Source organism: Natator depressus, chromosome 3 (genome assembly GCF_965152275.1).
Source record: "Natator depressus isolate rNatDep1 chromosome 3, rNatDep2.hap1, whole genome shotgun sequence".
NCBI lineage: Eukaryota > Metazoa > Chordata > Testudines > Cheloniidae > Natator > Natator depressus.
Genome location: NC_134236.1, coordinates 150,308,298 through 150,323,011, shown reverse-complemented (window position 1 = coordinate 150,323,011; position 14,714 = coordinate 150,308,298). Strand labels below are relative to the sequence as shown.

Below are 14,714 nucleotides of genomic sequence, written 5' to 3'. Positions count from 1 at the left end.
TATGAGCAGGAGAGCGGGACTGGCAGATGTGCTCTGCTAAGGAAGGAACCGTAGGGCTCTTCCCCCTCCGCAGCAAGTCACAACCCTTCCCATTCAGGCTGCCAGCGGTGCTCGGTCTACCCGTTTTGGGACCAGCTCACTCCAGTCTCAGAAGGGAACCAGGCCTTCTCTGCTGCACAGAGGGGGTGGGCGAAGAGAGGATGCACCCACTTCAGAGAGGGTTCTTCCACGGCTCATCTTTGTACAAACACATCAGCTAAGTGCTCTTGGTTCCTCGTGGCCAATGAACCAACGGAGTTCCCGACAGCGCTCATCCACATGCATGAGAGGAGCTCCCAAAGCCCGACCTACCGCTGGTTAAAGTGCTGCTCTCGGACATCATTGCCATTCAGCACCAAGACATCCAGGATATGGATAGCCTTGATTTTTCGCTGGGCTTTCCCCTAAGGAGAGAAACACAGGGAGTTACATTACAGGCTGGCTGTGGGTATTCTGTCTGTTTTATACAGAACACGAGCGTCTGCATGACTGCCTCCCACCACCACCTTGCTAACTTCAGAGGAGGAAACCCCACCTCCTGCCACTGGGAACTTGTTTCTGCTGCAGGTTCTCCCCCTCCCTCCCACATTTCCCCTGCTTTAATCTTCCATCCTAAAATAGCTGTACATGTCCAATGCACCAGTCCCGCAGAGGAGGGCTGGGCACAGCTCTCTGAAGCACATTACCACCTCTCTGAGTCAGATGGATGCCCTACAAAGTGCTCCCCTCACAAGGCTGAGCTTGCTGCACCATCTCCAGGAGCAAGGACACGAGCCTGGGCCCTGAGCTCCCATGCGGCAATGCCACGTAGCGTGGGTAAGCCTCCAGACTGGCCCCACCTGTCTGTTTTTAAGAGCTGCAATCATCAAGTGGCTGAGCATACGTGGACACACAGGCCTGTTCTAGGGTCAGTGACTACTCAGCCTCACACAAACTAGCCACAGGAATCTACTCAGCTTAGTTCACAGCAGATCAGTGCAGTAACAGCACCATCTTCTACACACAGTTCAACCTCGACCAGCCGAGTTAGCAAAGGGTCACGTTTCATGACCTCTATTGGTTACACTGAAAATTCCCTTGATTATCAGAACAAGTTCAGCATTCCCCCCTCCAGGACAGTCACAGAATCAAAACTGAACAATATTTCAAGAAGCCTGTGCATTAAATATTCCCCGTATGTTGTTTGGGACGACTAACGTGCTCAGTTACAGACCGTTTTCACATGCATGTTACCAAAATAAAACAATGCCAGCTGCCAATCAAACAGTTCAGCAAATGATCAAAGATCAATGTTGGACCAGAGACAGTGCAGGAGGGCAAATGCTTCTGCAACCACCACCCACCAGTTGGTGCTTTTTTAGCCCCTGATCCAAACCCACTTCACAAACACAGTATATTCAGCATCCTTGAAAGGCAGCCACCTTCGGAGCAGAAGGCGGCAGGCAAGTGGAGCACGGCAGTACTGCACAACACATGCATGTATATGTGAAAACCAAAAGCCACTAAGGCGTATTCAGTTAGACAGTAAGTCAACCATGGAGGTGGTGCAGAACAACACTGAAGGGAAGCAAACAGTTATCCAGGGATCTCTGGCTCTGAACAGGAGAGGAGAGCTTATCCCACAATAGCTTCCCTGGGAATCCTCTCTGAGGCTGCACAGCTGGACCATCTACCATGTAAAACTAGCCATCACAAACTGCAGGCAGACTGCATACTGCCCCCTTACGGGGAAGGAACAACATCTGACCTCTCCTTTCAGCTCATGAACAATCTCCACAGACAGAAGGGTAGCCCGTGGCAGCTCAGTTTTCAAGTCCAGTTTCATCCAGCGATCTGACTGGCGACCATCCCAGGTGTAGATCTGGGACTTCTGTGTGCAGACAAAGAGGAACAAGGCAAGGTTAGACCCAGACAGGAATGGGACAAGTTCTTTCTGCCTTAGTTGATAAGTAGCCCTGAGAGTATATTCCTTCCTTCCTGCTGACAGCAGAGAACATTTCTTTATGAGACATGTCAAGGAAGGAACCTACAGCTCAGCTGCAGAGAAACCAACACATAGATCCTAACACAGCTCATTAGGCAGGGTCCCTTGCCATCCCACAAAAGATACAGTTCGGAGATGGGCAGTGAAATGAATTATTAGATGGAGGGAATGCAGCATTCTCTGTGAGGAGAGATTTTCAAGACCAAGATTATTTAGTGTGGGGAGTAGACAGCAAGGAGAAAGGAATACAAAATAACCAATGGTCTTAAGAAAGGTCCATCAGTCACTCCGATCCCCCCATCCCATAGTACAAGGGCAAGCAGGTTGGGATGAAATTGCTAGGCAATATCTTTAAAAGGAATTGTAAAACACATAGCATAATTAGCCGTAGAACTTCCTGCTGTCAGGTTAGATGTCAGCACTTACCCCTAACCCTAGCAGGAACTTCTGTTCACTTCCAGACACCATACATCTGTAATCTAAGACGTGGCGGATCTTCTCCAGGGTTTTTGAGTTGAGTGGTGTTGGTTTAAAACTAAAGATATCGATGTCTGTTCCCTGAAGCACAACAGCAGGAGGAGAAAGGTGAGTTACACGATACAGATACAACGACAGGTGCTACAGCAAACACAAAAGTTTCGGGTGCATCGGGATATGCCCTGATTTCAGCCACAGCTGTTAGCTACACTGGTGCGAATCCGAGCATAGACAGGCAAAGCTGCTGTTTGCACCTGTAGGACTCAGCCTGGTTTCAATCGCACTAATCAGGGTTCTAGAGAAAAAGCCAGCATTCCCAGTGTAGACAAAGGTCTAGGAGAAGTTAGACAGCTGGAGAGATCATGAGCTCTGCTCACAAAACTGCTCACTTGTACTGAGGGGCTATTTCAATTTCCCTGCTGAGGAGGCACCAAGGTAAAAGTGTGAAGGGAAAAGAACAGGCCTGGATACAGAGATATTTACCTACTTTCTACAGAATTGGTAGTCCAGGCCAAAGCTATCTCTTAGATAGAAGGGGATTCATTTCACCTTCACAGTTTGTTGGGTGCAAGCGACTAAGCTGGCCTCCCAGCCACAATGAGTGCTTCCACTGCCCCCCTACAGCATTAGAAAGGGAAGGAACCTGCCCCTTCCGAGCCCAAAAGCAGCACAGGCTTAAGAGAAGAAGTGTGCCCAAAGGAGGGGACAGAATATGAGGGGAAGTGCTGGAGGAGATACTCCAGAATATTCATAGCTCTCTGCCAAGGGCCGATGGATGGAGCAGGCTCTCTTATGGGTTTCCACTCTTCACCACACACCCCCTTTTCTATAAGTGAGTGTCACCGTACAGCATTTCAGTAACAACAAGATCACAGGTTTCAGAGTAGCAGCCGTGTTAGTCTGTATTCGCAAAAAGAAAAGGAGTACTACTGGCACCTTAGAGACTAACCAATTTATTTGAGCGTAAGCTTTCGTGAGCTACAGCTCACTTCATCGGATGCATTCAGTGGAAAATACAGTGGGGAGATTTATATACACACAGAACATGAAAAAATGGGTGTTACCATACACACTGTAACGAGAGTGATCACTTAAGATTAGCTATTGCCGGGGGGGGGGGGGGGGGGCGAAGAGGAGAAAACCTTTTGTGGAGATAATCAAGGTGCTGCTGGAAATGGCCCACCTTGATTATCACTACAAAAGGTTTTCTCCTCCTCCCCCCCCTTGCTGGTATTAGCTCACCTTAACTGATCACTCTCCTTACTGTTTTCAGAGTAACAGCCCTGTTAGTCTGTATTCGCAAAAACAAAAGGAGTACTTGTGGCACCTTAGAGACTAACCAATTTATTTGAGCATGAGCTTTCATGAGCTACAGCTCACTTCATCGGATGAGCTGTAGCTCACGAAAGCTCATGCTCAAATAAATTGGTTAGTCTCTAAGGTGCCACAAGTACTCCTTTTCTTTCTCCTTACAGTGCGTATGATAACACCCATCTTTTCATGTTCTGTGTGTATATAAATCTCCTCACTGTATTTTTCACTGAATGCATCCAATGAAGTGAGCTGTAGCCCACGAAAGCTTATGCTCAAATAAATTGGTTAGTCTCTAAGGTGCCACAAGTACTCCTTTTCTTTTAACAAGATCACAGCACACCTGGGCAGGATGGGAATGGATCAGGAAACAAAAGGCCCTCATGGGAATTCAATCCTACTATAGACTTAAAAAAATATGCAATTTTCTGGTGCTCCTTCACTTAGGGGCAAGACCTCTTCTGCCAAAGACCTCTTTATTCCCTGGCTCCCATATGGTGTCAGAGCTAACAACCTTAGGGAGACACTGATCATTAGACATCTATCAAGTCTGTGGAACTGTCTCTCAAAGGAAATAATGGAAACCCCATTGTTTAAGTCATTTTAAACTAGGCTGCCTTGTTTTTTTAAATAGGCACCCATCACCACAGCAGCTGAGTGCAAACCCTAAACAATATACTGAACCGAACAGCCCAGTGCTGGTCTCTTCCATCTCTGACTCCTGTGAGTAACAATAAGCATTTCACCCACGTGTTCAGAACAAAGTTCAGTTTAAGGCCTCACCTGGATAAGTTCAAAGAACTTGGACCTGGGATCGGAAGAGGATGGAGCAACTCGGGCCTGATCTGGAATCTGGAACAAGACAAAGGATCGATTATAAGTCGTACTCCTTTTTGCACAGTCATGTTGCCAAGGCCAAGGCTCCTCTGCCACCAAGGACACTCCAACCCCTGACCCCAAGGTTCTTTCCATTCATATTGCTGATGCCAGGCTCCCCTCGCACAGAGGGGAGGTACGCAAAACACATGTGGCTTGACACAGACACAGCATCTTTCATAGGTTAGGGCAGGTGATTACAATATGGAATTTAGGTTTTAAGCTTTTCAGGACTTGTATTATTTCTGTATGTTTTTGGAAAGTGCCTAGCAGATTTTGTGTGTGCTATACAAATAAACAAACAATAATGGGAACAGCAGCTCCAGATGAAACAATGCTTTTTCACCCAACACTCATGATTAGCCTGTGGAACTCACTGCCACAAGATCCCCACAACCCTAAGCTCATAGGGAAGACAGGCTGTCATCTAATAACTAAGATTTTTTTGGAGTGTTTTTCTGCCTGGGACCTACTGGCCACATAGCTTATTCAGTGCGTTTTGTAATATTCTCAGCTGCAGTATAACCCTGCCCTTTTGTGTAACCAATGGCCTGCTCCACAAGCAATACACACCGAGCATCTGTTTAGCTGATAGGTTTCAGAGTAGCAGCCGTGTTAGTCTGTATCCGCAAAAAGAAAAGGAGGACTTGTGGCACCTTAGAGACTAACACATTTATTTGAGCATAAGCTTTTGTGAGTGCTTACGCTCAAATAAATTTGTTAGTCTCCAAGGTGCCACAAGTCCTCCTTTTCTTTTTGTTTAGCTGATGTTTCCTGACCTGCACAGCCCCAAATGTGCACAGTGATCTCAGATACTAACATAGTTCTGCCCTACAGGAAAGGTGTTAATGCTATGGGTGTTCATCGAGTGTCAGAGCCCCTCCCACTCCCCACTGTGCCACCCCAGGAATGGAACCCACAACTGCCTTGTCAGTAGCATTACTCACCCCCCACAGCCGGAGGCATTCCTTTCGGATGTCAGCCTGCCGCGGCTCACTCAGGGTCCTAAAGGAAAAGCCAACAGGTTGTTAACATGGTGAAAGCCTCTTTGGTCTTGCAGCCCTAACATACCCAGCCCTGTCAGCCTCCTCGGAATAGCTGCTTTGGGAGTGAAACACACAGTCAGTCCTTAGTGCCAGAGGGCTGCTGTATTCAAGGGAAGCCCTTTTCCCAATCATCCACCCACTTCATAACCTGAACCAAAGATCAGCAGCTTCTGCCTGCCTGCCAGCAAAGAGCTGATCACTGGAGGCTGCAGGGAGGCTTCTATCACCAGGACTTCAGTGCTTTTATGAAACACACTAAAGCACCGTTAGGACCTTAGCTTTTCACAGTGCTGCATAAACACAAACTTATTCTTTCCCACAACTGCCCGAAGTTACACATAGAGAAATAGCAGCACAGAGAGGTGTAGTGACTTGTTGAAGGCTATACAAAAGTTGGTGTCAGAACCAGCATTCATTCCCCAGAGGTCTTTGGCACTGAGCCCTGTGGTCTGTGCATTACACCATGCTGTGTCCAGATGGTGTTTAAGCAGCAAGTGCAACTACCTCTGCGTAGCACACAGCTATATGCCACAATGTGTTTCACTCTGTGTGCTACTCCTCTATGTCCCCTCTCAGAAACAGACCCATGTATGGGAACTGGAAGGTATGCAGCCCTTTTGCAAGTCCCTTTCATAGGGGGTCCTAGTAGCAGTTATAAATCATCCCAAGCCAATCAGACTCCTTTAGCGATCCCCGTGCTGCAGAGAACAGCACATGCAGTGACACTAGCCAGCCTCGTAATTGTAAGTGCTACTAAGCCTCCTGCTTCAGGGCCAAGCCAAGGATCAGGAAGACATTTAAAGCAAGCAGGCCACTGAACACAGCTGTCCAGCAGGTAATTCAGTCCTCACCCAAAGCCCCGCTCCCTCTTGAGGTAGATACTCACGTGTCTTGAACAAAGGCGTGAATTTTGGCTAGTGCTTTGATCTGAACTTTACAGTGGCTGAAAGAGAGAGTGGGTTTCAGTCAGGGAGTGAGTTATCAACCACGCAAATCATCCTGCTGCACAAAGCAGGATGAGCAAGTGCTGTGGTCCAGGAGCAAGTGTGACTGCTCTAAAGCAGAGCTGGACTGTCACAACCCAGAATGCCATCATGACGACTGCAGGGTCACTGGGGAGAGCACCCTTTATGTTCCCAACACTGCAGGTCAGATCTTCCGGTGTGAATGCTCACCAGTGTATCTCCCTTTGCTGGGCCAGTCTGTTGCACGGGGCCTCTCCCAGAGTAGGACTCTTGTAACCAAGCAGTTTGGCAGCTTAGGGTGAAAAGGCCCCCACCCCAGCCTCAAACAGCTGTAAGTCACAGTTGTGCTGGAACTGGCTTTCCCTCTTGTTGCTTCCGCACTCACCTTTCATTTGATCGGACCATGTAGTCGTAGAACTCGTGGTCACCCTTGATCACTTCTACGGGGACGACAAGATTTACATCCATGTCAGAGCTGAGTAGCTGGTTGAGTTTGATGTTCACCATGAAGAGATATTCCCGCACGTCATCAATGCCTGACTTTAGCCCTCTACACACCACGTACCTGCCAAGCAAACCAGAGACTCCGCTTGGAATCAGTCCTCCCGCACATCCAACTTGCCTTTCACACTCCCACCATCTCAGCAGCCCGCCCCTCTAGCTTCCCCAGTGTCAGGAACGTCTTTGCCCCAGGATACACTTCCATAGCTCATGGTAGTGCAGGCTAGCCCTCTGCAGGGCCGTTCTACTTCCTCCCGCTTTTCCTACTCTCTGCAAGAGCTGGTGACCTCAATCCTTCACCAAAAATCTCCAAACTTCACAAGCTCAGATCTCTTCAAAGAAATAAGCCAGCAGGACTAATGCTAAAATAGAGAGTCAGTCTTAATCCTGTTCCGGCCGCAGGTGTAACTAGCCCATTACCAGCTCACAGCTCTACCACAGCCCTGGTATGGCAGTGTAAGGTAAAGCCTCCCTGTACAGGCTCAAATGTCCGACTCACTTTATTTCACAGCACACTGCAGCTGAAGGACACCAAAATCAGCATGGCCCTATAATAGGTTAGAGCATGGGACTGGGTCTACGGACACCCGGCTTCTAATGAGGGCTCTGGCATGGATTTCATATTTTCCACAGCTCATAGACTGCTTAATGCAAAATAGAGATTAAGAAGGACATGAGATACAGGTTTCCAGATGATTTTGGAGAGAGACAGCAGTCAGATGAAAGGCAGAGATAAAAGGAGGATGTTCTAAAATGATGGAAGTTGCAGTGGAGAAGGCTCTCAAACTAACAATCGGCAAATGGTGTGAAAGCACAGAGGTGTTACTTAAAAACAGATGTTCTGTGTTGACATTAATGTTCCCTTGGCATGTCTTGTAAGAGTTGTGGCCTTGGAAAGTTTCTCTTCCTATCCCTGTTGTGGGGCATGCTGTGTGCTGTCTGGCTGCTATCATCCTCCCCAGAGATGGCTGCATCTTAGGGGTGCCACATGTACAGTTTGTATAGCATTAAAAGATCCAAAGAGATGAAAATACACGACTGTAATGTACATAATATGCCCTAATTTAACTGGATCCTTAGATTGCATCTTGCAAAACAGAACAGATTTTATAGTAAACTCCATTGTTCTCACACTGGAAGTAGACGGCATAGGCAGAAACAGACCATGGTAATTTGGTAAATAGCCTCTTAAACCTGTCAAACACTGTCACTTTTTAAACATTTAAAAGTATTTCCTCCTATGAGGCAGACATTAGATGGCTCCCAGCTGAGACAGGTCGTGGAGGTTACACTAGACCCGCAGTTCCACAAACAGAGCTATTGCACTGTTTAGGAGAAAGAGCTGCTTTTAATTCTCCCTCCAGAATCTCACCTCTCCGAGTTTGCGGGACGGCTTGTCACAGGTTTAAAGAGACTCACTCGCTCGAAGCAGCAGTACAGCAAATATACAAGTCCCACGCTGAATGGTGTGAACAGGTCGAAGGTTTTGCAGACAAAATGTCCTCCTGTGGCAGAGAAAGGAAGCACATTGCAGCTAGCAGGTTACAGGAAGAGAGGGGAAAAATACTAAGTGTCTCAATCCACACACACACACACGGAGGCTTTTGTACAGTTCAAAACTGCATCAGAAAAACAGTTTCATAAATCAGTGTAGTAAGACTGACCAACTGGGTACAACGTACCATCCCCCCACTTAGCTCCCCCGCCTCCCAAAGACCCAGGAAAGAGAGAGGCAGCTCCCAGCCAGGTGGAAGGGATGTCACCTAAGAACAAAGCACTCTGCCTGCTGCTTCCACAGCACTCCCAACCCAGGGGCCCAGACCGCCAGCATGGCACCACCCTGTGTGCAATCCTTGACAGTGCGCAGCTCTCATCCCTCCCCAAGAGCCTCATGCTGGGGAAAAAACTGGATCTGAAATGAAAAGCTAGTTTAAAAACACAAGTCATCTCAGTAGAGGAGTGTCTGTGCTCTATACCTTCAAGTGAGTCTCCTTACTTCCTCAGGGCAAGACAAAGACACTCAGCTTTGAGGTTCTCATTCCCCCAGGAGAAAGCCCCAGAGGAGATGCTTGACTAGGAGAGAGACAACGAAGGCCACTCTGTCAAATCTCACTGAGAGGCAACTTGCCCGCTGGGTCACGGCTTCACCTCTTCAAATACTTGAGAGCCCAGTGGACAAGACAAGCAATCACTTGGCGAGTGTTTCTAACCGCCTCCACTTTGGCTTCTCAGTGCAGGACCGCCCACTCTGAAAGGGCGCACGGAACGCTAACCGATCCCATAGGATAAGAGTCATCAAAGCAGATGCAGCTATGGCATCCATCGCTAAGGAATAGGTAGGAGAAAGGGAAGCATCTTCTCACTCTGAAGCCAGGTGATGATTTCAAGTGGGAAAGGCTGCAAGTCACAATTGCACAAACTCTGGGTTGCTCTTACCAGCCAAATGGTTTGCTCAGGAAGAGGCTGCTTTAGCTAGTAATGTGTAAGAGTCAACAGTAAAGCAGAGATTTTACGAAGATATTTTGCCCCTTCTCCAGCTGGAGGGAGCACAGCACTGGCACAGCATGGTTCCCTGGCCATCTTTGGCAAACTTATTTCAGGGTTTAGGGAACACACCTACTAGATTCCACAGAACCTAACATTACAACGGGAGTGACTCCATGCACTGTTCTATAGCATCCATCTGCAAAGCCACCCAATCCCTGGAGAGGAAGGGGAGAAACAAAGAGAAAAAGATACCTGTCCGGATGATAGAGAGTCCTGTAAGGAACTGGCAAAGCATCAGCTGTTTGCTTAGAATTTCCTGCAGGTTCTCCTGACCCTCCACAGAGAAACCCTGAAACACACATCAAATGGTGAACATCTTCGCAAATCTGTTGGTTAACTGAGGGAGTCTTAAGGAATTTACAGCTAAATTTTGTAACTCGCAACAGTTTCTGTTCCCTGGGATAAACTGCTAATGTCAGGACATTTCATGGCAAGCCTCGCCAAATCTCATGCAGTAACTGAGAAGATGTCACGTCATCACTGTACTCTGGCTGATGGCTACGGTCACTCATTGCAGAGCAAAGGAGGAATGAACGCACCCCATCCGCCATTAAGAAATGCACCCCCTTGCGATCAGTGTTGTCCAAAACAAAATTCCGGAAAGCAGTGATGTTCTCTGGGCGGGTGATATCTCCATCTCCATCAATCCCGCCCTCTCCTGAGAGGAAAAGAAAAGGCAGTTATGAGCATGTTTGCAGAGTGCTTGCAGGAGACCGGGACACGCAAGCGATCAACATGCTGACCTCCAATGATCAAACATTACCAACAGTCAGTGAGCGAGTACACGCACCTTGGACACTGCATCAGGACCACTCCCAAGAACTCTCACAAACACGATTCTTGCTAGAAAGGGGACAGCACAACTTTCTTTGGCTAGATTGGCTTCTGCTTGCGTTAGCCAGACTGAACCAACCCACATTATAACTTGGTTTTAAAAAACTATGCTTCAGCCTTGGGAAAGCCTAGATTGTTCCCTCCTCTCGCGGCTGAACAGGGCCTGACTATGCTACAACACAATGTTGTCCCAGGAAGGAACAAGACCAAATTGGTCCCATCAGAGCTTTAACAATGTCCATTTCCTAGTGCAGACAGACCCTTAGTCGGAAGCACAGCTTTGTCTATGCCAGCCAGAGAAACTGCATTAGCAAACTTTCACTAACATCCATGATCATCAGCGTTCTCTGGAAAGGCACTAACAGTTATTTCCAAACTCACGGTAGTTTGCCCTTACAGAACCCTGCTCATGTGCAAGCGTGCTCAGCAATCAGCTAGAAAGGGGGAAGATATGTTCAACAGCAGAACTGTTTTTAAAGGCAGCATTTTACAGATTTCTCATATGGCTCTTTTAAAGGGTAGGTCTATATTTTCCCATAGTTGGTATTTTAAAAAGTTGTGTCCTAGAATAGACTCCAGATAGTCAACTAACTCCCAGTCCTGTGGTATCTGTAACGTACTGTTGATTTCTATTCTCTGCACAGTTTCCTTGTCTGCTGTTTCTATTCATTGAATGACAAGTGACTAGAAATAAACATTATCAAGAGAAAACAGCAGAGCTCGGGGTGCACAATAGTTCTTTGGTAATGAAATGCCTCATCAGTTATTCTGCCACTGAGAGGAGTGGGACTGGCATTTTTTTCCAGTCTTCTTTGCACTTGGCGCAGGGTTCAAGGTGTTTTCCTCCCATCACCAAGAGAGGAGTTTATACGTGTCTCAATACATTTTAGAGTACATTAGGCCCAGACAAAAAAAAGGGAAACATGAAAATGCATCAAAATCATTGAGCTATTCACTCTCACAGCTATCAATTCCCTCCATAAGAGCACTGACTGAGAGTGAGATATGAAGATCCAAATGCTAGGATGATCCTTTTATCCACCTTGCTGCTCAATGAGAACTTTCCTCTTACTGAGCTGATCCAGAGGTGCCAGACAACCATCAAAGTTCATGATTTGCAGATGTCAGAAGTGACTTTGGCTTTTCAAAATCAGCCAGAAAGTAACTCACTGGCACCAGCGATAGGTTGTTTGGGGTTCTTGCTGGAAAGGCAGACTGGTTACTTCATTTTTTGCAATTCAGTCGTACTTAGGTTTCCTTAACAAAGCCTGAGATTTGCTCGCAATCCCCTTATTCCACTTTCTACTAATAGATGCAGCAGATGGAATCAGAGCTACTTGCAGTTAGCAGGAGTCCAAAATAACTTAAATCACCACATAAACAGTGGAAAGATCCTGTAAAGAAGCAATCTAGTAATTAATGCTTGGGGACGGAGTCAGATCTAGGTTTCTATTCTTGGCTCTGCCAAATGATCCTTGGGCAAGCCATTTCCTTGCTTTATGCTTCAGTTTCCCCATCTGTAAAATGGGAGCCAACCACTGAGTTATCTTAAAGCGCTTTGTCAGCCTCGGACAGGAAAGTGCTGCAAGTACAAAGTATTATTATAATACACACAAGCTGGAACCTGAACTGCAGAAATATAACTTGATGTTCAGACTTGCCACCCTCAACCCATTACAGGGCAGTTCCTCTTCTTCTATAAGGATGGCTCTGGATGGCCATTGTGAACAGGTTTCTTTTAGATCCCTAACACTAACAGACTATCAGTCCTCTGCCTACTCTGAAGCTGAACCTCTGCAATGCAGGCGATGACACACACACACACATGTACGTGACCCATACCGTAATAAGGCTCAAAGAGCTCGCTGGAGGCAGAGTAGAAATCCTCCAGTTTAAAGTCATTTGGTCCTTTCAAGGTCATGCCGAACCCTTTCGCATGCCACTTCTTCCTCCAGAGAACGTATTCTGAGAAACCACCGGGGCCAGCACACACATCAGCAAAGTAAAGCAGCTCTGCGTCCCGCTCCTTGATTAGGGGCTTCTGCAAAAGGAAATTGGGACACTTCTAGTAGTCCAATAGCAACTTCCCACCAAGCAAGCAAATTACTGCAGCCCACTGCTATACTCTTGTACCTCTAAGCTAGAGTCTCTGCCTCTTTAAAGCAGCCTTTGTCCCCAATGGTGCCCTGAGGAATCTTCCCCCACTCATTTCCCTTTTCTTTGGGAAGGCATTCAAAGGACAAGAGAGATCCTCACCCCATGAGAGTCCTTTGGGTTTGTGAACATGTGGTCGAAGACGTAGTCCATGTTTGCCATCTTCATCGCCGCTCTGTGAATGCACAAAAAGGGCACCTGTTAGTTTGCCCCAGGCTCACCAGGCTGCTGCAACCCAAAAGAGAAAGGTACTGCAAACCCAAAGGTCCTGCAGACCTGTTCAGGAAGAAGACTCCCCGGATCATCTCGTAGGGGTTGGACCTTGTCCGGGCTCGGCGCATCTCCTCTCCATCCAGCTCATCGAACACGCTCTGCAAAGGCAGAACCAAAACTACACTAGCCACGGCACCGGCAGGAGGGACAGCCAGCTTGGGTGGTTCCTAACCCCATGGTGATTTCCCCCTCACAGTTATCTCTAGACTGGGTGACACCCACACAGGAACATTTCCTGAAGCTGGCATCCTTCTTCAGTCACATATCTACATCCAGTCCTGGTCCCACAATTCTTACAGTAAGCTCAGGGATGGGGAATGGTGCTGGACTGACAACTCCACAGCGTAAGGCCTACTTAGCCAGAGATTAGACAATCACAGCACAAACTCCCCCTCCCCCCGGCCATAGACACACATCCACCCTGGGAGGGAAAGGGGAGGAGCACAGCAGACCAGGAAGAAAGCGTTTATCTCCACAGCCCCATTCAGTCTCTGCTGACACTGCCATTGAAGGGGCAGTTATGTCAATTGCCTCTGTGGTTTGTGTGCTGTCCACACTTGTCATTTCACACAGGTTGCCAAACAACCAGGCAGTAATGACTTACCACTGTTACGCTGAATCTGCACTGGTGGCAAAAGGCTTCCTATTTCATTGCCAATGGCCTACGCTTCCCACTCCCACTAATGCCTTTTTACGAGCTCTCTTCCCTTCTCCTCCCCAGCCCTAAAATCGCTCTCCAGCAGCATGCGCTCACCTTGCACTGCAGGACACTGTGCAGAAACTCTTCTCGGCAGAATTCCGTTTCATCTTCAATTACCAGCTTCCTCTAGGGCAGAGCAGTGAGAAAACCCCCCTCAGTTAGCTGACTCTGTGCCATTTCTTTTAGTGGGGCACTTCCCAGAACAAGCTTGCTGCATTATTCCTGTGTGTTGCAATGCTACAAGTGAGAGAGCCAGGCTAGGACTGGGAGCAGTGTCAAGCGGCAACCCTAGTTTGCCCTCCGTGTGTGAGTTGAATGCGGATCGCAGAAGCACTCCCCAGGCTGTCGGACCCAGTTGAGGGAAGCGGACAGCCCTGAACTTCCTCCAGCCCTAACCACCCCTCCAAAGAGCAAGGAAGAGGGGAGGGGGAAGAGAAGGATATTGTACCAAAAAGAGTCACAGAGCGCAACCAAGAGAGTAGTGAAACCCAGATGCTATCTTGTGACATCTGTATCAATGGCAGCAAAACATAACGATGAGATAACTCAATTTGACAATGCAATCCCCACAATGCCATCAGACTGGGACTGGTCTGACTAGGGACTTATCTGACCTTCATCCCAATAATATCTGTGGCTCTCTGCAACTCTGTTTGATGACAAAGCAGTGTGCCAGTTACACAAGACTGAGCACCACCAGTCTAAACAAAAGGAACTACTGGGACTTTGTTTTTCAGAGCTATACCTTCCCAACGGTCATCCACTCCTTCATCTCCTGTGCATCGGGGATTTCAGTGGTGCATTCTGGGAACCAGTCCACCTGTTCATAGGCACTGGGCTGCAAACGTAAGATAGGAGGATTCAAAGAAGGCTCATGCTTTTTCACAGAACCTGACAACCTCATAATTACAGCAGGCTGGCGTCCCAACCCCATCACGACCTTTACGTGGTAGGCTTTGTCCCAGGACTTTTAGGGCTAAATAAGCAACTTTCTTCCTAATGTGACA

The 14,714-nt window shown here is 47.7% G+C and overlaps 1 protein-coding gene across 1 annotated transcript in view; it reads right to left on the bottom strand.

Moving 5' to 3' along the window:
- The window catches only part of CMTR1 (cap methyltransferase 1), a 57,011-nt gene that overhangs the window by 10,528 nt on the left and 31,769 nt on the right, over window positions 1–14,714 (bottom strand). Inside the window, exons 5-19 of the mRNA XM_074949093.1 lie at window positions 14,453–14,545; window positions 13,762–13,833; window positions 13,011–13,105; window positions 12,837–12,909; window positions 12,423–12,621; window positions 10,286–10,404; window positions 9,939–10,035; window positions 8,572–8,704; window positions 7,084–7,263; window positions 6,620–6,676; window positions 5,635–5,692; window positions 4,595–4,663; window positions 2,450–2,581; window positions 1,787–1,909; window positions 352–443 (exon numbers count right to left, since the gene is read on the bottom strand). Coding sequence (XP_074805194.1) covers window positions 352–443; window positions 1,787–1,909; window positions 2,450–2,581; window positions 4,595–4,663; window positions 5,635–5,692; window positions 6,620–6,676; window positions 7,084–7,263; window positions 8,572–8,704; window positions 9,939–10,035; window positions 10,286–10,404; window positions 12,423–12,621; window positions 12,837–12,909; window positions 13,011–13,105; window positions 13,762–13,833; window positions 14,453–14,545 — 1,592 coding nt within the window. The remainder of the gene's footprint in view (window positions 1–351; window positions 444–1,786; window positions 1,910–2,449; window positions 2,582–4,594; window positions 4,664–5,634; window positions 5,693–6,619; window positions 6,677–7,083; window positions 7,264–8,571; window positions 8,705–9,938; window positions 10,036–10,285; window positions 10,405–12,422; window positions 12,622–12,836; window positions 12,910–13,010; window positions 13,106–13,761; window positions 13,834–14,452; window positions 14,546–14,714) is intronic.